The sequence below is a fragment of the Oryzias latipes genome, chromosome 23 (genome assembly GCF_053564925.1).
Source record: "Oryzias latipes strain Hd-rR chromosome 23, Olatipes_Hd-rR_3.1".
In the NCBI taxonomy this organism is placed as follows: domain Eukaryota; kingdom Metazoa; phylum Chordata; class Actinopteri; order Beloniformes; family Adrianichthyidae; genus Oryzias; species Oryzias latipes.
The window spans coordinates 11,132,853-11,155,734 of record NC_136259.1 but is presented as its reverse complement, the minus strand read 5'-3'; the positions used below and the strand labels follow the sequence as shown (position 1 = coordinate 11,155,734).

Below are 22,882 nucleotides of genomic sequence, written 5' to 3'. Positions count from 1 at the left end.
GACCATGAATAACACTTGTTTTGAACTTCAAATGACAAAATGTGCTTTAGAGAGCGTTTTGTTCTTTAAAGTCATTTTGTCAGTCAAAAGTGTGAAAAAACTATGTTTCTGACTGTTTGGACTTAGAAACTTACTATGTGACCATGAATGACACTAGTTTTGAACTACAAATGACAAAAGATGAATTTAGGAGCGTTTTGTGCTTAAAAATATTTTTTTTTTCAGTCAAAAGTGCCAAAAGTGTGAAAAAAGCATGTTTCTGACTGTTTGGACTTTGAAACTTACAATGTGACCATGAATAACACTTGTTTTGAACTTCAAATGACAAAACGTGCTTTAGAGAGCGTTTTGTGCTTTAAAGTCATTTTGTCAGTCAAAAGTGCCAAAAGTGTGAAAAAAGCATGTTTCTGACTGTTTGGACTTTGAAACTTACTATGTGACCATGAATAACACTTGTTTTGAACTACAAATGACAAAAGGTGCTTTTGGGAGCGTTTTGTCCTTTAAAGTCATTTTGTCAGTCAAAAGTGCCAAAAGTGTGAAAAAAGCATGTTTCTGACTGTTTGGACTTTGAAACTTACAATGTGACCATGAATAACACTTGTTTTGAACTTCAAATGACAAAACGTGCTTTAGAGAGCGTTTTGTGCTTTAAAGTCATTTTTTCAGTCAAAAGTTCCAAAAGTGTGAAAAAAGCATGTTTCTGACTGTTTGGACTTTGAAACTTACTATGTGACCATGAATGACACTTGTTTTGAACTACAAATGACAAAACGTGCTTTTGGGAGCGTTTTGTGCTTAAAAATCTTTTTTTTTAAGTCAAAAGTGCCAAAACTGTGAAAAAAGCATGTTTCTGACTGTTTGGACTTTGAAACTTACTATGTGACCATGAATAACACTTGTTTTGAACTACAAATGACAAAAGGTGCTTTTGGGAGCGTTTTGTACTTTAAAATCATTTTTTCAGTCAAAACTGCCAAAACTGTGAAAAAAGCATGTTTCTGACTGTTTGGACTTTGAAACTTACAATGTGACCATGAATAACACTTGTTTTGAACTACAAATGACAAAACGTGCTTTAGAGAGCGTTTTGTGCTTTAAAGTCATTTTGTCTGTCAAAACTGCCAAAACTGTGAAAAAAGCATGTTTCTGACTGTTTGGACTTTGAAACTTACAATGTGACCATGAATAACACTTGTTTTGAACTACAAATGACAAAAGGTTCTTTAGAGAGCGTTTTGTGCTTAAAAATCATTTTTTCAGTCAAAACTGCCAAAACTGTAAAAAAGCATGTTTCTGACTGTTTGGACTTTGAAACTTACAATGTGACCATGAATAACTCTTTTTTTGAACTTCAAATGACAAAACGTGCTTTAGAGAGCGTTTTGTGCTTTAAAGTCATTTTTTCAGTCAAAAGTGCCAAAAGTTTTAAAAAAGCAGGTTTCTGACTGTTTGGACTTTGAAACTTACAATGTGACCATGAATAACACTCGTTTTGAACTTCAAATGACAAAACGTGCTTTAGAGAGCGTTTTGTCCTTTAAAGTCATTTTGTCAGTCAAAAGTGCCAAAAGTGTGAAAAAAGCATGTTTCTGACTGTTTGGACTTTGAAACTTACAATGTGACCATGAATAACACTTGTTTTGAACTTCAAATGACAAAACGTGCTTTAGAGAGCGTTTTGTGCTTTAAAGTCATTTTTTCAGTCAAATGTTCCAAAAGTGTGAAAAAAGCATGTTTCTGACTGTTTGGACTTTGATACTTACTATGTGACCATGAATGACACTTGTTTTGAACTACAAATGACAAAACGTGCTTTTGGGAGCGTTTTGTGCTTAAAAATCTTTTTTTTTTTAAGTCAAAAGTGCCAAAACTGTGAAAAAAGCATGTTTCTGACTGTTTGGACTTTGAAACTTACTATGTGACCATGAATAACACTTGTTTTGAACTACAAATGACAAAAGGTGCTTTTGGGAGCGTTTTGTGCTTAAAAATCTTTTTGTCTGTCAAAACTGCCAAAAGTTTTAAAAAAGCATGTTTCTGACTGTTTGGACTTTGAAACTTACAATGTGACCATGAATAACACTTGTTTTGAACTTCAAATGACAAAACGTGCTTTAGAGAGCGTTTTGTCCTTTAAAGTCATTTTGTCAGTCAAAAGTGCCAAAAGTGTGAAAAAAGCATGTTTCTCACTGTTTGGACTTTGAAACTTACAATGTGACCATGAATAATACTTGTTTTGAACTTCAAATGACAAAACGTGCTTTAGAGAGCGTTTTGTTCTTTAAAGTCATTTTGTCAGTCAAAAGTGTGAAAAAACTATGTTTCTGACTGTTTGGACTTTGAAACTTACTATGTGACCATGAATGACACTTGTTTTGAACTACAAATGACAAAACGTGCTTTTGGGAGCGTTTTGTGCTTAAAAATCTTTTTTTTTAAGTCAAAAGTGCCAAAACTGTGAAAAAAGCATGTTTCTGACTGTTTGGACTTTGAAACTTACTATGTGACCATGAATAACACTTGTTTTGAACTACAAATGACAAAAGGTGCTTTTGGGAGCGTTTTGTACTTTAAAATCATTTTTTCAGTCAAAACTGCCAAAACTGTGAAAAAAGCATGTTTCTGACTGTTTGGACTTTGAAACTTACAATGTGACCATGAATAACACTTGTTTTGAACTACAAATGACAAAACGTGCTTTAGAGAGCGTGTTGTGCTTTAAAGTCATTTTGTCTGTCAAAACTGCCAAAACTGTGAAAAAAGCATGTTTCTGACTGTTTGGACTTTGAAACTTACAATGTGACCATGAATAAAACTTGTTTTGAACTACAAATGACAAAAGGTTCTTTAGAGAGCGTTTTGTGCTTAAAAATCATTTTTTCAGTCAAAACTGCCAAAACTGTAAAAAAGCATGTTTCTGACTGTTTGGACTTTGAAACTTACAATGTGACCATGAATAACTCTTTTTTTGAACTTCAAATGACAAAACGTGCTTTAGAGAGCGTTTTGTGCTTTAAAGTCATTTTTTCAGTCAAAAGTGCCAAAAGTTTTAAAAAAGCAGGTTTCTGACTGTTTGGACTTTGAAACTTACAATGTGACCATGAATAACACTCGTTTTGAACTTCAAATGACAAAACGTGCTTTAGAGAGCGTTTTGTCCTTTAAAGTCATTTTTTCAGTCAAATGTTCCAAAAGTGTGAAAAAAGCATGTTTCTGACTGTTTGGACTTTGATACTTACTATGTGACCATGAATGACACTTGTTTTGAACTACAAATGACAAAACGTGCTTTAGATAGCGTTTTGTGCTTAAAAATCTTTTTTTTTTTAAGTCAAAAGTGCCAAAACTGTGAAAAAAGCATGTTTCTGACTGTTTGGACTTTGAAACTTACTATGTGACCATGAATAACACTTGTTTTGAACTACAAATGACAAAAGGTGCTTTTGGGAGCGTTTTGTACTTTAAAATCATTTTTTCAGTCAAAACAGCCAAAAGTGTGAAAAAAGCATGTTTCTGACTGTTTGGACTTTGAAACTTACAATGTGACCATGAATAACACTTTTTTTGAACTTCAAATGACAAAACGTGCTTTAGAGAGCGTTTTGTGCTTTAAAGTCATTTTGTCTGTCAAAACTGCCAAAAGTTTTAAAAAAGCATGTTTCTGACTGTTTGGACTTTGAAACTTACAATGTGACCATGAATAACACTTGTTTTGAACTTCAAATGACAAAACGTGCTTTAGAGAGCGTTTTGTACTTTAAAGTCATTTTGTCTGTCAAAACTGCCAAAAGTTTGAAAAAAGCATGTTTCTGACTGTTTGGACTTTGAAACTTACAATGTGACCATGAATAACACTTGTTTTGAACTTCAAATGACAAAACGTGCTTTAGAGAGCGTTTTGTTCTTTAAAGTCATTTTGTCAGTCAAAAGTGTGAAAAAACTATGTTTCTGACTGTTTGGACTTTGAAACTTACTATGTGACCATGAATGACACTTGTTTTGAACTACAACTGACAAAAGGTGCTTTTGGGAGCGTTTTGTGCTTAAAAATCATTTTTTCAGTCAAAAGTGCCAAAACTGTGAAAAAAGCATGTTTCTGACTGTTTGGACTTTGAAACTTACAATGTGACCATGAATAACTCTTTTTTTGAACTTCAAATGACAAAATGTGCTTTAGAAAGTGTTTTGTGCTTTAAAGTCATTTTGTCTGTCAAAAGTGCCAAAAGTGTGAAAAAAGCACGTTTCTGACTGTTTGGACTTTGAAACTTACTATGTGACCATGAATAACACTTGTTTTGAACTACAAATGACAAAAGGTGCTTTTGGGAGCGTTTTGTGCTTAAAAATCATTTTGTCAGTCAAAAGTGTGAAAAAAGCTGTTTCTGACTGTTTGGACTTTGAAACTTACAATGTGACCATGAATAACACTTGTTTTGAATTACAAATGACAAAAGGTGCTTTTGGGAGCGTTTTGTGCTTAAAAATCATTTTGTCAGTCAAAAGTGTGAAAAAAGCATGTTTCTGACTGTTTGGACTTTGAAACTTACAATGTGACCATGAATAACTCTTTTTTTGAACTTCAAATGACAAAACGTGCTTCAGAGAGCGTTTTGTGCCGTAAAGTCATTTTTTCAGTCAAAAGTGCCAAAAGTTTTAAAAAAGCATGTTTCTGACTGTTTGGACTTTGAAATTTATAATGTGACCATGAATAACACTTGTTTTGAACTACAAATGACAAAAGGTGCTTTAGGGAGCGTTTTGTGCTTAAAAATCATTTTGTCAGTCAGAAGTGTCAAAAGTGTGAAAAAAGCATGTTTCTGACTGTTTGGACTTTGAAACTTACAATTTGACGATGAATAACACTTGTTTTGAACTACAAATGACAAAAGGTGCTTTTAGGAGCGTTTTGTGCTTAAAAATATATTTTTTTTCTGTCAAAAGTGCCGAAAGTGTGAAAAAAGCATGTTTCTGACTGTTTGGACTTTGAAACTTACAATGTGACCATGAATAACACTTGTTTTGAACTTCGAATGACAAAACGTGCTTTAGAGAGCGTTTTGTGCTTTAAAGTCATTTTGTCAGTCAAAAGTGTGAAAAAAGCATGTTTCTGACTGTTTGGACTTTGAAACTTACAATGTGACCATGAATAACACATGTTTTGAACTACAACTGACAAAAGGTGCTTTTGGGAGCGTTTTGTGCTTAAAAATCATTTTTTCAGTCAAAAGTGCCAAAACTGTGAAAAAAGCATGTTTCTGACTGTTTGGACTTTGAAACTTACAATGTGACCATGAATAACTCTTTTTTTGAACTTCAAATGACAAAATGTGCTTTAGAAAGTGTTTTGTGCTTTAAAGTCATTTTGTCTGTCAAAAGTGCCAAAAGTGTGAAAAAAGCACGTTTCTGACTGTTTGGACTTTGAAACTTACTATGTGACCATGAATAACACTTGTTTTGAACTACAAATGACAAAAGGTGCTTTTGGGAGCGTTTTGTGCTTAAAAATCATTTTGTCAGTCAAAAGTGTGAAAAAAGCATGTTTCTGACTGTTTGGACTTAGAAACTTACTATGTGACCATGAATAACACTTGTTTTGAACTACAAATGACAAAAGGTGCTTTAGAGAGCGTTTTGTGCTTAAAAATCATTTTGTCAGTCAAAAGTGTGAAAAAAGCATGTTTCTGACTGTTTGGACTTTGAAACTTACAATGTGACCATGAATAACACTTGTTTTGAACTACAAATGACAAAAGGTGCTTATTGGAGCGTTTTGTGCTCATTTTTTCAGTCAAAAGTTCCAAAAGTGTGAAAAAAGCATGTTTCTGACTGTTTGGACTTTGAAACTTACTATGTGACCATGAATAACACTTGTTTTGAAATACAAATGACAAAAGGTGCTTTTGGGAGCGTTTTGTACTTTAAAATCATTTTTTCAGTCAAAACAGCCAAAACTGTGAAAAATGCATGTTTCTGACTGTTTGGACTTTGAAACTTACAATGTGACCATGAATAACACTTTTTTTGAACTTCAAATGACAAAACGTGCTTTAGAGAGCGTTTTGTGCTTTAAAGTCATTTTGTCTGTCAAAACTCCCAAAACTGTGAAAAAAGCATGTTTCTGACTGTTTGGACTTTGAAACTTACAATGTGACCATGAATAACTCTTTTTTTGAACTTCAAATGACAAAACGTGCTTCAGAGAGCGTTTTGTGCCGTAAAGTCATTTTTTCAGTCAAAAGTGCCAAAAGTTTTAAAAAAGCATGTTTCTGACTGTTTGGACTTTGAAATTTATAATGTGACCATGAATAACACTTGTTTTGAACTACAAATGACAAAAGGTGCTTTAGGGAGCGTTTTGTGCTTAAAAATCATTTTGTCAGTCAGAAGTGTCAAAAGTGTGAAAAAAGCATGTTTCTGACTGTTTGGACTTTGAAACTTACAATTTGACGATGAATAACACTTGTTTTGAACTACAAATGACAAAAGGTGCTTTTAGGAGCGTTTTGTGCTTAAAAATATATTTTTTTTCTGTCAAAAGTGCCGAAAGTGTGAAAAAAGCATGTTTCTGACTGTTTGGACTTTGAAACTTACAATGTGACCATGAATAACACTTGTTTTGAACTTCGAATGACAAAACGTGCTTTAGAGAGCGTTTTGTGCTTTAAAGTCATTTTGTCAGTCAAAAGTGTGAAAAAAGCATGTTTCTGACTGTTTGGACTTTGAAACTTACAATGTGACCATGAATAACACATGTTTTGAACTACAACTGACAAAAGGTGCTTTTGGGAGCGTTTTGTGCTTAAAAATCATTTTTTCAGTCAAAAGTGCCAAAACTGTGAAAAAAGCATGTTTCTGACTGTTTGGACTTTGAAACTTACAATGTGACCATGAATAACTCTTTTTTTGAACTTCAAATGACAAAATGTGCTTTAGAAAGTGTTTTGTGCTTTAAAGTCATTTTGTCTGTCAAAAGTGCCAAAAGTGTGAAAAAAGCACGTTTCTGACTGTTTGGACTTTGAAACTTACTATGTGACCATGAATAACACTTGTTTTGAACTACAAATGACAAAAGGTGCTTTTGGGAGCGTTTTGTGCTTAAAAATCATTTTGTCAGTCAAAAGTGTGAAAAAAGCTGTTTCTGACTGTTTGGACTTTGAAACTTACAATGTGACCATGAATAACACTTGTTTTGAATTACAAATGACAAAAGGTGCTTTTGGGAGCGTTTTGTCCTTTAAAGTCATTTTGTCAGTCAAAAGTGCCAAAAGTGTGAAAAAAGCATGTTTCTCACTGTTTGGACTTTGGAACTTACAATGTGACCATGAATAACACTTGTTTTGAACTTCAAATGACAAAACGTGCTTTAGAGAGCGTTTTGTGCTTTAAAGTCATTTTGTCAGTCAAAAGTGTGAAAAAAGCATGTTTCTGACTGTTTGGACTTTGAAACTTACAATGTGACCACGAATAACACTTTTTTTGAACTTCAAATGACAAAACGTGCTTTAGAGAGCGTTTTGTGTTTTAAAGTCATTTTGTCTGTCAAAACTGCCAAAACTGTGAAAAAAGCATGTTTCTGACTGTTTGGACTTTGAAACTTACTATGTGACCATGAATAACACTTGTTTTGAACTACAAATGACAAAAGGTGCTTTAGGGAGCGTTTTGTGCCGTAAAGTCATTTTTTCAGTCAAAAGTGCCAAAAGTTTTAAAAAAGCATGTTTCTGACTGTTTGGACTTTGAAATTTATAATGTGACCATGAATAACACTTGTTTTGAACTACAAATGACAAAAGGTGCTTTAGGGAGCGTTTTGTGCTTAAAAATCATTTTGTCAGTCAGAAGTGTCAAAAGTGTGAAAAAAGCATGTTTCTGACTGTTTGGACTTTGAAACTTACAATTTGACGATGAATAACACTTGTTTTGAACTACAAATGACAAAAGGTGCTTTTAGGAGCGTTTTGTGCTTAAAAATATATTTTTTTTCTGTCAAAAGTGCCAAAAGTGTGAAAAAAGCATGTTTCTGACTGTTTGGACTTTGAAACTTACAATGTGACCATGAATAACACTTGTTTTGGACTTCAAATGACAAAACGTGCTTTAGAGAGCGTTTTGTGCTTTAAAGTCATTTTGTCAGTCAAAAGTGTGAAAAAAGCATGTTTCTGACTGTTTGGACTTTGAAACTTACAATGTGACCATGAATAACACATGTTTTGAACTACAACTGACTAAAGGTGCTTTTTGGAGCATTTTGTGCTTAAAAATCATTTTTTCAGTCAAAAGTGCCAAAACTGTGAAAAAAGCATGTTTCTGACTGTTTGGACTTTGAAACTTACAATGTGACCATGAATAACTCTTTTTTTGAACTTCAAATGACAAAATGTGCTTTAGAAAGTGTTTTGTGCTTTAAAGTCATTTTGTCTGTCAAAAGTGCCAAAAGTGTGAAAAAAGCACGTTTCTGACTGTTTGGACTTTGAAACTTACTATGTGACCATGAATAACACTTGTTTTGAACTACAAATGACAAAAGGTGCTTTTGGGAGCGTTTTGTGCTTAAAAATCATTTTGTCAGTCAGAAGTGTGAAAAAAGCTGTTTCTGACTGTTTGGACTTTGAAACTTACAATGTGACCATGAATAACACTTGTTTTGAATTACAAATGACAAAAGGTGCTTTTGGGAGCGTTTTGTGCTTAAAAATCATTTTGTCAGTCAAAAGTGTGAAAAAAGCATGTTTCTGACTGTTTGGACTTTGAAACTTACAATGTGACCATGAATAACACTTGTTTTGAACTTCAAATGACAAAAGGTGCTATAGAGAGCGTTTTGTGCTTAAAAATCATTTTTTTTTCAGTCAAAAGTGCCAAAACTGTGAAAAAAGCATGTTTCTGACTGTTTGGACTTTGAAACTTACAATGAGACCATGAATAACACATGTTTTGAACTTCAAATGACAAAAGGTGCTTTAGAGAGCGTTTTGTGCTTTAAAGTCATTTAGTCAGTCAAAAGTGTCAAAAGTGTGAAAAAAACATGTTTCTGACTGTTTGGACTTTGAAACTTACAATGTGACCATGAATAACACTTGTTTTGAACTTCAAATGACAAAACGTGCTTTAAAGAGCGTTTTGTGCTTAAAAGTCATTTTTTCAGTCAAAAGTTCCAAAAGTGTGAAAAAGGCATGTTTCTGACTGTTTGGACTTTGAAACTTACAATGTGACCATGAATACCACTTGTTTTGAACTTCAAATGACAAAACGTGCTTTAGAAAGCGTTTTGTGCTTAAAAGTCATTTTGTCAGTCAAAAGTGCCAAAAGTGTGAAAAAAGCATGTTTCTGACTGTTTGGACTTTGAAACTTACAATGTGACCATGAATAACACTTGTTTTGAACTACAAATGACAAAAGGTGCTTATTGGAGCGTTTTGTGCTCATTTTTTCAGTCAAAAGTGCCAAAAGTGTGAAAAAAGCATGTTTCTGACTGTTTGGACTTTGAAACTTACAATGTGACCATGAATAACACTTGTTTTGAACATCAAATGACAAAAGGTGCTTTTGGAAGCGTTTTGTACTTTAAAAATCATTTTGTCAATCAAAAGTGTCAAAAGTGTGAAAAAAACATGTTTCTGACTGTTTGGACTTTGAAACTTACTATGTGACCATGAATAACATATGTTTTGAACTACAAATGACAAAAGGTGCTTTTGGGAGCGTTTTGTGCTTAAAAATCATTTTGTCAGTCAAAAGTGTCAAAAGTGTGAAAAAAGCATGTTTCTGACTGTTTGGACTTTGAAACTTACAATGTGACCATGAATAAAACTTGTTTTGAACTTCAAATGACAAAACGTGCTTTAGAGAGCGTTTTGTGCTTTAAAGTCATTTTGTCAATCAAAAGTGCCAAAACTGTGAAAAAAGCATGTTTCTGAATGTTTGGAATTTGAAACTTACAATGTGACCATGAATAACACATGTTTTGAACAACCCGGTCTCATCCTAAAATGTGTAGTAGCTACATTTGTCCACATGGAAATGCGTGAGAGTTTTACAAAAACGCCCCCTAAACTGTGAGGGGGATACGTTTCATTTTTCTATTCATTTTCTACGAGCCTTCTCAGGATCACGTGACTTTGGAGGTTTGGCCTGCCGTGAGCAAAAAACATGGCGGATGCACGTTCATTTTTCGGTGGAATATCCCATAAAACAAGATATTTTGAGGACTAATTTTTATTTTGACAACATTTCTAGTGAGAAATATACCATTTTCTTTTAAAATATGTTTTCATTTTGGACATACAGTTTGTAGTTTGCTTGTTTCGTTCAACTTTTTCTCCCAAAGGCTCTGTTACGTTGGAGAAACACGTTAACTTTCATTCATATCTGCAGACGTGCGCGTGGGTCACGTGACTAATATGTTTCTCTTTTTTCTGCAGAAAATGCAATAAAATAGGAGTGATTGTGGACTAATTTATTTTTGAAAACATTTCTAGCAGTATATATCCCCTTTATTTTCATAATATCCATTCATTGCAGACATGCAGTTCGTAGTTTGTTTGTTACGTTCAACTTTTCCTCAAAGGATCTGAAGGCGTTTGATCTTTTCCATAAATATATGCGGATTGACGTGGGTCACGTGACGTGACCTGAGTTTCTCTTTTTTCATATAGAAGATCTCGTAAAAAGGTACGTTGCTATTTATTAATTATTTTTATTTACATTTCTACGGACCCGTGTATAGGTTTCATGCTGTGTAGTAGTTGCGACTTTGAAGGACATTTAAACAAACCGGAAGAATGTTGTTCAGGAACGGACTGGAGAGTTCTCTAAATTTACTTAGCGATTTATTTTATTCAATATTCTTTTACATGTTAAAGTATTCACACTACAAGTCTAAATGCTGTGTACAATGTCTGATCTTTCCCATCATATCTGTGGGCTGACGTGGGGTCATGTGACGCCAGTTTCTTTTTTTTCCCGTGGAAAAAAAATCTCGTAAAATAAGATCGTCTGAGGTTTAATATTTACGTTTAATAACATTTCTAGGGACCGATGTACTCTGTCGTAACGTCCATGCAAGCGTATTTTTTCAACATCAACTAGTTGAGTTAAGAAATACACTGTAAATAATAAAAAAAGACGTTTGGCTCTAAACTGGTTTTGTGATTGGTCCCACGTTTATCGGGAAGATTAAGTTTTAAAAATAAGCCCAGCGACAAACAGGTGTTTATTTTTATTTTTTACAGAAAATAATGTTTCCATTACTAATGCAAACTTTTTGTTTTGCAGGTACTTAAAGAAACAAAACATCAAATGTTTTTCAGAGCGAAGGTACCTTGTCGCATGACAGATTGCAGTTGTTTTTTATTCAAACTTTATTGACTGTAACAATTCAAAACAACAATTCCAAAAAGCAACAAGACAGAAACAAACCAGGGGATTATTATGAAATTTTTCACAAAAACATTGAAACTGACGCACAGATTGAATGTTTTAAATGCTTTCTTATTGTCAGAGTTTCTTACTGTGTTCATGTTTTGTTTGAACTCATTGATAAAGTTAGAAAAATGGGGGGTATGATTTATAACTTTGTATTTATGAATGTGCCATATGAATAAAAATAAAAAAAGGTTAATGATGTAGAATTGTTCTTTTTTATGGGATGGACAGTGGGTGAGGCACGACAGATTACAGTAAAACAGTCAAACTGCTACCACAATAGCGTTGAACTTCTGTTGAGAATAATTCATTCATAAATCTGTCTATATATTAGAATATCAGCATCTGGATCATTTACGTCTATTTTAACATAAAAGGGGCTAAAAAGAACTAACATCAACAAACAACAACTACTAATAAATATTATAGGAAATAAGGAAACTAAGTATAAAAAAGTAAAACAAAATAAATGTACATAGTATATTATTTATTATTGTAAATAAAAAAAAATAAACATGTCTGACTAAGAGTGGGGGTTGAGGTCGGGGGGGGTTTTGTCTCTTTTTTGGAATCCAGTGTAGAGGCCATGACCCCCCCCTGCAAGAAAAGTAGAGAAGGTTCAATCAAACTGTGATAGACAATGGGCTACAGTTTGTTCACTCAGTGCTTACAGGACGACTGTTTTTAATTTGATTAGTGTCAGTTATCCTTTGTAGGAAATATTAGTACTATTCAAATATTCATGAATAATTACAATATTACATTGATTTTTAACGCATAGCACAAAAGCATCAAATAATCAATATCTAACAACTTGTAGAACATGAATAATAAAACTTGGACATGCATCCATCATCTACCCCTTTTGTCCTTTTATTGACAAAATTAGAAAAGATTTATATAATTTTAAATAAACAAAAAAACAAATTAGGCTGATTATTATTTGGACTTATTTATTTGCGACCAAGCAAAAAAACTGATGGAAATTCATGTTGAAGAGGAACGTTGCTGGATTGTCCGCACGTATTTTAACCATAACCCCGGCTTCTTTACTTGCAAACAGGCATTTCAAAATAAATAAATCAATTCATTAATAATATATACAACATAAAACATGACTAGCACTCCATTAACTCCATCTGGGTTTCATAAATAAAATAAAAACGTTTACCACTCAAAACAATCATCAGAACTCTAACACAGTAAATATGCCAAACAAATTAATAAAAAAGCATTTATATACATTAGAGTTCTACTTTAAAATAGTAATAATGTAAAATAAAAACTGCTCCTTTTTTCTTTAAATGTCCTCATTGCATATTAATCTTTTCCTCCAATCACACGGCTGCATTCTGAAAGATGAAAAGTGTAAACTTGTTTAAGAGATGTTTAAGAGGACTACTGTAAACTAAGATAAATGTGTTAGTTAAAATAAAGTAATAATGCATAGTTATTTTATAATAAAAGACTAAAAAAGGCAAATTAATAATACAAAATCCAAATCTTTACAAATTCTGCAAGTATTTTGTCGTATTACTTTTTACTGGTGGAAATGCAAAGAAAAGCGACAACTTAGAAGAACTGGTTTGAACATGAATTATTGCACAAAGACGGAAAGGTGGGCGTGTCTCCAGGAAAGAGATCCTCATGACAACCAACATGATTTTTGATACGGAGGCTGATGCTTTAAGGAGAAAAGAAACGTCAACAGCCAGTGCTGATCAGAACACAATCCAATATTCTCATCATTTGAATAAATCCTGAAATGTTCATCTGCTGGTGTTTGTCTACATTTCTTGATGAAGTTTTGCTGCAAAATAAACCCATTAACCATCACCGTGCTGTCTGTGATGGAATAAACGCCAGGGCTACTATTGTAAGATATACGGTAGTCAACATTTTCTTGGAAAGGATTCTTTTTAAATAATATTTTATAGAATCTTTTAATAGTGTGTAAAATGTTTTTAACTACAAAACATTTTAATTGCATGTTATATGTTTTATATCAACTGTAATGCCCATTAAAAAGAGAAGCACAAGTAAACTTGAACTGAATTATTTCTTTCTTATTAAAGATTTGAGGAAAAGTGTAAAAATAACCACCAGATGAATAATTCTGTAGTTTCACATTTCTTTGGAGAAACATTTGTTGAGGATAAAAAAACACAGGAATTTCTTAAAAAACACATCATTTTTGCTAACTGTGCAGAAAAATAAGATTGTACCAGGATAGTAAAATGTCAGGAGTTGGGACACTGGTGGACGGCAGTGGGGCTGAAGTGGTGGGAGGATGGATGTCTGAAACGGTTGATGGTTGGACGGCTGAAGCACTGGAGGGCTGCTGGTTTTTCCAACCTTAATGGATGAAAATGATAAAATGATTAGTGTGGTTGTTTTGGTGAGACATGACCAGATCTGCTGACGGTTCACAAATGAAAGTTTCTAATCAAACTAGAGTTCATGCAGATTGAAGATGTCGTGTCATCAAGCTTCCATGAATAATGAGTTAAAACAACAGACTGAGGTGAATGTAAAATTATTATTACCAGTATACCTGATACAAGGCCTTCATCCAGTCAAAGCACGTTTCTGCTTGATCAGGGAACTTAGGGCAACTCAGGGGGCACAACATGTGTGTGGTAAGAGGCGGGACTTTTTGGCAGGTTTGGCAGCAATTTTTGTATCGTCATCGTCAAAATTTAAATTATCATATAACACTGTGAACAGATCGACAATTGGTTAATGACTCTGAGTCACAGATGGTAAATACATACCAATACAGACACTTCATCACATGTGAGGCGTTCTCTTTTGGCCTGAAATCTTTGTAGCCCGCCTTACATTTGGATGTTTTGGCGGCCACAGCGATCACAGTTGATGCAAGAAGTTGTCGAGCCTCGTGGCAGAGTCAGCTGAAAATAGGAAAAGCAGAATTTTTATGTCTCCAGTTCCCCATTCTGATAAGATTTGGGGAAAATATTGCCATATTAATGACAATTAGTGGTTATTAGTTTTACAATTAAATTAAGGTAGCAATTGAAGTCTAACAGTTTTGTAAGAATGTGCAGGTTATTATTTCTGAATTTTAAAAAGAAAAGTTATAAAAAAAGGTCATGAAGACTTGGTTTTGAGCTGAAGATGTCTTTCCTCTTATCCAAAATGATTTCTGGAATAAAACTGGTAAAAAAGCAGTTTGACTGGATCAGAGAAAAGGTTTGAGCGAGTGTGACGTCACCCATTTCCTTCCAGATCCATCATAACAAATTCAATTCTGTCGTCGTTTCTCTGTGATACAGACGTCACCACGTTGGAGCCAGTTGACAGTGATTGATCTGAGTATCAATTCTATGGCAACTACTGTCGCCAATCAGGAGTAAGCTTGTTGAAAGTCCACACTGCTTCCACTGAAAGTGAGCTTGGTGGAATTTGTCAAACAAACATTCAAGGTGGCACATGCTATTACTGAGGCATCTGTTGGTCAGTCTATAATTTGAATAACTTGTGATAAAGAAACAGTTTTGTAAAACAAATAACTGGAATTAGCAAAAACATGTTGAAAAGGGTATCACAACAAGAATGGTTAATCTGCCCCATAGAATGACTAACTAACAGCTGTTTGTTTCTCTTTAGAAGTCTACAGGATTTTGGCTCCTTGGAGCCAGCGGGTACTTCCTGTTTGGAACGTGAGGGGGAGGAGTCAGTCAGTCCAGGTCTCTGAGACAGAGACTGTTTTAAAATATTTACAAAACCAAGTCCAGATGATCGTTGTTACAACGTTTTTTGTGTAAATTTGGAGAAAAACCCTAAATAGGTCAATCATAACACTTTAATATATCAGTAAATTACTGTTCCTTTTTTTGCCAGGAAACCGGCGCTGCCATAATTATTAGCTAATGTAACCCCGATTCTCACAAACCTCCCTTCCTCTGCTCCACCACAATAACTATACAGTCGAAACAAATAATTAATACATTTTTCTATGACGATCATAGTAACCTGCAGTCGTGTTACGTTCAGTATCTCGATGGAGGCCGTATTTTTCAGCACCGCTCTTCCGTCACAGTGATAACAACAGCGGCATTCATCTGTCAGATGAAAATACTTTCAGATGACCATAAAGTATTTTCATTACTGCCTCTTGTGTTTACATTTCTTACCTTTGAGACTTCTTTAGCTCGTGCAGAGATGCAGAACGCGCGACAACCAGATTACCTTTATTGACGCCCAACACCCACCGACCGGCGCGCGGATACGTGGGGGTGGGGTGGCTTAATGTGCACGGCGCGCACGCATGCGTATTTGCACTAAAATTTTCACATGGCCTCTTTGACATATAAACCTAACATTTTTATCATTTGTGTCTAAATTACGAGCATTAAATAACACAACTTGATGTGTGTCTGTCATAAAATATTCCATGTTGGGTCTAAATCAGATAAGCATTGTTCATCACATCAAATATTTACATATTTACTGTATTATACTGTTTTCATATATTTATTACTTTTATCATCTAAATTGTCCTAAGATTTATGAAAAAATGAAAATCACACACTGAAAAATAGGGTTTGCTTTATCAGTTTATTCTGCATAATGGAATGTTTGGCTCAAAACTGAGCTCTTTGGCATCAACTCAACCATTGGGTTTGGAGGAAAAGAATTGCTACCTATGACCCCAAGAACAGCTTCCCCACTGTCAAACATGGAGGTGGAAGCATTATGCTTTGTGGCTATTTTTCTGCACAGAGCTACGTCACCACGTTGATGGAGCCATTAATGGAAAATCCTGAGTGAGAACTTCCTACCCTCCTTAAGCCAGGACCCTTCAAATCAGTCATGGATGGGTCTTCCAACAGGTTAGTGACCTAGAACCTACAGCCAAGGCAACCAAGGAATGGCTGAAGAACAATCATATCAAGGTCATGGAGAGGCCCAGCCCATGTCAATCCTATGGAGAGATCTCACAGTCGCCAAGCAACAGCCACCAAATATTCATGATGTAGAAGGGTCAAAAGAAGGGCAAATACATTTATATAAATTCTTTCAACTTGATTTCTTTCTAGGTTTGCAATTCTGCACAACAAACAAAGGACAAAAACTTTTTTTCCTCCAAATAAAGGGAAAAACCTTGAAACTTCATGTGAGTTCTTGGCAACTGCCATTTCCCAAATCCTGCTCATACTGGACCCACATCTCCATGTCTTGGATATAAGTAATTAACTTGCCAATAACAAAGACTTATTAAAGGTCACTGAGGTGAACTTTGTAGACAAGTGCGGAAACTGTATAGTGTAAGGCTGATCGGCAAAATAAAAGACCATGAAAGTCATCTTGGACTATAGTAGGCACAGAGGAGGGTTCACAGCTTCCCTTTCCTTGGCATCCCCATCTCAGCTGATCTAACTTGGTTTCCTAACATCCAGGACGTTATAAACAAGGCACATCAGCACGTCTGAAGCTGCTGGCAACCTACCGCTCAGCCAGTCCAACTGCATCATGGTCTGGCTCTCAGATCAAACTGAAGAAGAGCAGTAGAAGCTTCTGTGCTGAAGATACTGGAGCAGATCATCGGCTACCCCCTTCCCTACCTGTCATCCTGTCTGAGTAAAGGAACGTGTCAAGGACAGCACCCTTCCTGCAGCTAACATACTGATAAATACACGTATCACTCCACACTTCTAATATTCTTAATTTCTCATGTCATTTACCCCTAATTTAAGATAACTCATTGTCATTTTGTTACATTTTACTTCAGTCTTGCTACAATTAAAATGTAGTCTGTACCCTGACAAAGGATTTGGAGATGCATAGCACATTATATGAGTTTAATAGGTCAGTGTTTCATTCTAAGGTGTTGGACATACAAATCAAAGGCCAAACGTTTGAGTTAAAATGAGAAGTGTCTTCAGCACAGGTGTGAGCACTGAAATGTTTAGCTAGTGTTGTAGAAACTTGAACGGAGGTAAAAAACAATGTAATTGTTGAAATTTAGGTTGAAAAACCCTTCATTGGTGCAGTTCAGAAAAAAATCTCTCATTTCAATTAAAAGTCATTTATTGGTACAAAGTTGAAATGAGGTTTTCCTTTATATAAGCCTTTTTTTAGGGGTGGAGCTGGGGCTTGAACTGCAGAAAGTCTCCTCCTCAGCAGACAATTAGTCCCTCATGTTCTCTCTCCATCAATGACTCTGTGCTGCCTAAAAATGAAATGAAGAAGAAAACACATAAATGCCACAAGCCCTGGACATCCATGCAGATCACAAAGAGAAACCTCCTGACTTTGTGGGGCAGAACCTTCCAAAAGCTGGGAGGAGAGCTCTTCAACCACACTTCAAGGACCTGCAGTGCTGCTGGACTTCACCAACCACAGTCTGGTCAGCAGCATGACATCATAGAGCCTTTAGTTCTTTACCATGGCACCATAACCTGCAATCCATCACATCATGCTTGATCAGTTATGCAACAACTTTAGAAAGTGTAACCCTTGTTCTATCCTAGGCACTTTACCATTGGGAGTTGGGTCATCTAGACCCACTAGACAGTGCTCTGAACCTTTTTTCTTCAATGATTTGTGATCTTCACTGGTGTCCATGGATTACATGAAATCTTTCCACCTTTATCCACCTTTGTCATGGTAGGGAGAACACGTCAATGTGAGGGTGGGGTCATAGGATAGCACAAAGATTACAAAAGATTTTTACCATATGTTGATGACAGCTGATTCTTGTTTTCCTGATGCTCAGACAAAGCCTTTCAGTGTTTTTCTCTGGGTCATTTTGATTGGTCCTTGTGGGAAGAGATTAATGTATTAATAATACTGAAGAAATCAAGAGATATTCCACATCAACAGCATGAGAGTAACATGAAAGAAACAAGCCAACATTTATCTACAACATTACCACAGTCTTTACCTGGAGGTATCATTCTGGTCACGTCTGCTCCAGCTTTTCTGACTTCCGCTTGTTCCAGCCACCGGCCTGAACGGCGAGGATGTCTGTGCAGAATGAAAAGATCAAAATGTATTAAACTGAGAAAACAAACTACACAAAAAGGATGCATCTTCAATGAGTATTTACCAATATTTGACACATATGTACTCGGAACATGTGTCCGCTGAAGAGAGGAAGCTGTTCAGTCGGTTCAGTCCCTTTCCCTGATGTTGTCCCTTCTTGATTTCATCCTCGGATCCTCATCATTTCAACCAAAATGTATGTTTGCAAACTTTTGAAACATAAGGGGTTAGAAAAAAACTCCAACAGGAATAAGGGCAGAGGCCCTAAGAGAGACCCAGGACACGCTGGGGAGACTACGTCTCTCAGCTGGCCCCGGGGTCCCCCAAGAGGAGCTGGAGGAGAGGGAAGTGTGGGCATCTTTGCTTAGACTGCTGCCCTCACAACCTGGTTCCCGATGAATGGAAGAAGATGGATGCATGGATGGAACGTGTTCAGGCCTTTCAGCAAAACTCCACGATGGCAGACTGCGATCCTTCCTCATTTACTTTGCCAGAAAACTTGTTGGAGGACTCTGGTGCTGCCACAAACTTACCTGCTCCACATCTCCCATCTCCAGGATTCTATCAAAACAAATGAATGTCGTATATTAACATGATGATATGACACAAAATACAATAAAACATATATGGAGGCATGTTCATTTTCTTAAGGAAGAGGCCATGAAAATAACTTTACATATTCTATTTCCCCATGAATGCAGTTCACAAAGGAGGTCACCACAGTGTTTTTGGTCAAAAACGCATCTTCCAAATAACCACTGAGCCTAAAAGAACAGAAAAGTTTACATAAAAAAAACATTTAGACCATCAAAAATGTAGGTGGAAAAGAATTTTACACAACCCAGTTGGCTCTCAAAACAGTACATTTAGCAAGTTCCATCCACTGCTACAGCCAACATGGAGGGAGAGCATGCAGGACCCTGAAACAGATGAACCTGACAGCCTCTCCATTTCAAAGTTAGCAGAAGATCAGTCCAGGAACTATTTGTACATGTTGTCTCCAAATAACTGACCAGTCTGAGAGAGGAAAGGGAAAAAAACATGAGGTTCTTTTATGTATATACATACATACAAGAATCAGGAATCAGACATTCTTTTGGAGTGGGACTTTAAGTCCCACTCCAAAAGAATTTTTAGCTATTATAAAATCGTTCCCAGTGTTTTTTTAAATTACGATCATTTTGTTTTTAAAGACATTTTTCTGCAGCACAGCAGCTCATAAGAATTTCACCTCAGAGCTGTGGTGCAGATGTTTGCCTCTGCTAATTTCCCATAAACCATTTGTTGATTCTCTCTCCCGCTAGCTTATAGCACCTCACAAGCCCTAGCCGACATTAGCATAGCAAAAAAAAAAAAATCAATGAGCAACATTGGAGCTATCCATGTGTACACTTTTGAGCCAGATACCAGCTCAGACAAGGGAACTCAGGACATTAATGGATCTACTGGTTTTTGTCTGCAAGTGGATGCATCAGAATTGGAGTGGAGCAGAGACTCTGCCCATTCATGGCAGTTAGAGCGTCACAACTATAAGCTTTTTGAGACAATCAGTTTCATCTTCTCCTGATCCATTGAGATTTGAATAAATACTCAGAAACAGTTTTAATCTTATATTATTGTGTATGTGTTTATATTTTTGTTAATGTTCTCAATAAAGAGAAAAATGTTTGATCTTAAAAACATGACTTCCATTGGAGCGGCTCTTTAACTTTGTTGACAACGCTAGGATAAATAAATGTGGTCAGCCAAATCAGCCATAACTGTTTAGACCAGGGGTCTACAGCCTGAGGCTCCACAGCCACAAGTGGCTCCTTGACCCCTCCTCTGTGGTTCTCCGACAAAAAATAAAAATGTTTTTAATTCAAACAAATATCCTATTTTTCAGACGACACAGCGCATCACGCAAAACAAAACAGTCAGATAAGTCAAACTTTACTCAACTTGGTGATCTACTCAACAGTTGAAGCAAAGTATTACTGTGCCAGGCTCCTGACTACAGTACCCATAATGCTTCAATAATCTATCAAGCGGTGATGCACAATATTTTAAGAAATTCCAGCATTTATGAAGAATTTTTTTAAACCTGACAACGTACCCTAAAAAAATCAATTTGAGGTCAATACGCACAATTTAGAGGGCCTATACCATGCTAGCCATTTAGAATAAACTATTTCCTCGATCTCTGAGGCTCCGCCTTTCTCTTCTTGTGGGTGTCGCCTATTTCATGACATCAACCTAGAGTCGGCGTCGGCAGCGTTTCTGCGTTTCTTCCATCCAAACTTTTGCAAAGATGGATGTGAATATTGTGCAATGAAAGCATTTTGCTGATCACCACTAGCTCCATTGAGAAAGTGGGCGTGTCTGTTAGCCTGGAGGCGGTTTTAGCTGCACAGGCTCTTCCTAGAAGAGGCTGCTCCTCACTTATGATGACGTCACAATGTGAGGACCCTCTTATTGTGAATTGGGAGGGGCTGGTGCTCAGAGGGTTTCAGAGGAATGCTGAGAGATGCGTGAATGGATCAAAATACCGCTGTGGATTAGTTTTTGTGAGGAATTAACATTATAATACACTTTAAAATTTTAAATCGTTGGTGTTGCATGATATAGGCCCTTAAAGAAATACTGGCTGAGATGTACTAACAACATAAAATCTACAATGTGTAAAAAAAAAAGCCTTTGTAAACCCCAGTAGTTATCCAGTTTCCAAAATAACATAAATGCAAATGAGTGTTTGATTTTCTAAAAGCTGAAGAGACACCTTGTGTGTCCTACTGAGTTCTGCACAGTGAGACATTACAAAGGCTCTTAGCTGTTTAAAGGGCTGCAGACCCCCGTTTCTGGCTAAATGAACCAAAAGGAAACTTACCTCTGCGGAGACCACGTGACGTTTCCGCCCCCGTCCTCTATACAGAAGAGGCCTTCACCGTGATCCTGCGGCCTTTTAAATTTAAGATGGAAAAACGCCTCGTCATTCAACGTTTATCCTAAACAGCCAACACGTTTTTACTAAAAAAAAACATCTCTGGTTTCCCAAATCTAAACATTACATTTCTACAGAGAAAAGTTCAAAGCATCGCCCACCTTCCAGCTGTCCAAGAGTTCTTCAGCCGCGCGCCTTCCTGCGGGTTCATCCGGGGGTTTCCGGGGGAGTGGGGTGGGGGTGCCCGTATGACGCTGCGTTCACTGGCTTTTCGAAATGCGCACTTCATGTCAATTGGGGCAAATTGAAGGCTTAAAAGCCTGTTTACTTTAGATAATATATCCTATTTAATATATCATATTTAAAACATTATTGAGAATTACTACAGGAAACAGTGATGAAACCTTTTTTAACAGATAAATTAGAGCACTTCATTGTAATACTATAATATATGAGATACGTCAAAAAATTGACAGTTAAAGAAAAAAGAATATAATAGATCCTAATATTTTATAAACCCCATCAAAATAATTGTTTCATCTCATTTATCATAATATTTATAGTTTTTTTTTTTTTTATCACACACCATTAGACTCGTAGTGTAAATAAATTAAAATGCAGAAAAATCAATTTAAAGAACTCTTTGGTCCGTCCCTGAACTCAACATTTTCCCGGTTTGTTGTCACATGTCAATCAAAGCCTGATCGCCGCAAGAGCAACACGGAACGAGAAAACCTATACACGGGTTCCTAGAAATGTAAATAAAACAAATTAGTAAATCGCAACGTACCTTTTTACGAGATTTTCCACAGGAAAAAAAGAGAAAGGCACGTCACGTGACCCACGTCAGCCCGCATATATGAATGGAAAAGATCAGACGCTTTCAGATCCTTTGAGGAAAAGTTGAACGTAACAAACAAACAACTTCATGTCTGCAATATTAAGAAAATAAAGGGGATATATACTGCTAGAAATGTTTTCAAAAATAAATTAGTCCACAATCACTCTTATTTTATGGCATTTTCTGCGGAAAAAAAGAGAATCATATTAGTCACGTGACCCACGCGCACGTCTGCAGATATGAATGAAAGTTAACGTGTTTCTCCAACGTAACAGAGCCTTTGGGAGAAAAAGTTGAACGAAACAAGCAAACTACAAACTGTATGTCCAAAATGAAAGCATATTTTAAAAGAAAATGGTATATTTCTCACTAGAAATGTTGTCAAAATAAAAATTAGTCCTCAAAATATCTTGTTTTATGGGATATTCCACCGAAAAATGAACGTGCATCCACCATGTTTTTTGCTCACGGCAGGCCAAACCTCCAAAGTCACGTGATCCTGAGAAGGCTCGTAGAAAATGAATAGAAAAATGAAACGTATCCCCCTCACAGTTTAGGGGGCGTTTTTGTAAAACTCTCACGCATTTCCATGTGGACAAATGTAGCTACTACACATTTTAGGATGAGACCGGGTTGGTTTTGAACTACAAATGAAAAAAGGTGCTTTAGAGAGCGTTTTGTGC

At 35.9% G+C, this 22,882-nt stretch overlaps 1 protein-coding gene and 1 long non-coding RNA gene across 2 annotated transcripts; both read right to left on the bottom strand.

Annotated features, from left to right (window-relative positions):
• Positions 1 to 11,345: 11,345 nt before the first annotated feature.
• Positions 11,346 to 15,716, bottom strand: LOC144989283 (uncharacterized). The gene is made up of 5 exons (XR_013653421.1): positions 15,585 to 15,716; positions 15,424 to 15,512; positions 14,202 to 14,339; positions 13,653 to 13,782; positions 11,346 to 12,024 (listed from the first exon to the last, which is right to left on the bottom strand). It is a non-coding gene; the product is annotated as an uncharacterized LOC144989283 (long non-coding RNA).
• A 1,747-nt stretch (positions 15,717 to 17,463) lies between these two features.
• On the bottom strand, positions 17,464 to 22,588 carry LOC144989282 (uncharacterized). Its single transcript, XM_078941467.1, has 10 exons — positions 22,570 to 22,588; positions 21,520 to 21,625; positions 21,305 to 21,376; positions 19,115 to 19,202; positions 18,503 to 18,999; positions 18,338 to 18,420; positions 18,128 to 18,212; positions 17,934 to 18,050; positions 17,706 to 17,852; positions 17,464 to 17,623 (listed from the first exon to the last, which is right to left on the bottom strand). The coding sequence occupies exons 2-5, from the start codon at positions 21,567 to 21,569 to the stop codon at positions 18,880 to 18,882; spliced, it is 330 nt and encodes a 109-aa protein (XP_078797593.1). The 5' UTR covers positions 21,570 to 21,625; positions 22,570 to 22,588; the 3' UTR covers positions 17,464 to 17,623; positions 17,706 to 17,852; positions 17,934 to 18,050; positions 18,128 to 18,212; positions 18,338 to 18,420; positions 18,503 to 18,879.
• Positions 22,589 to 22,882: the final 294 nt, after the last annotated feature.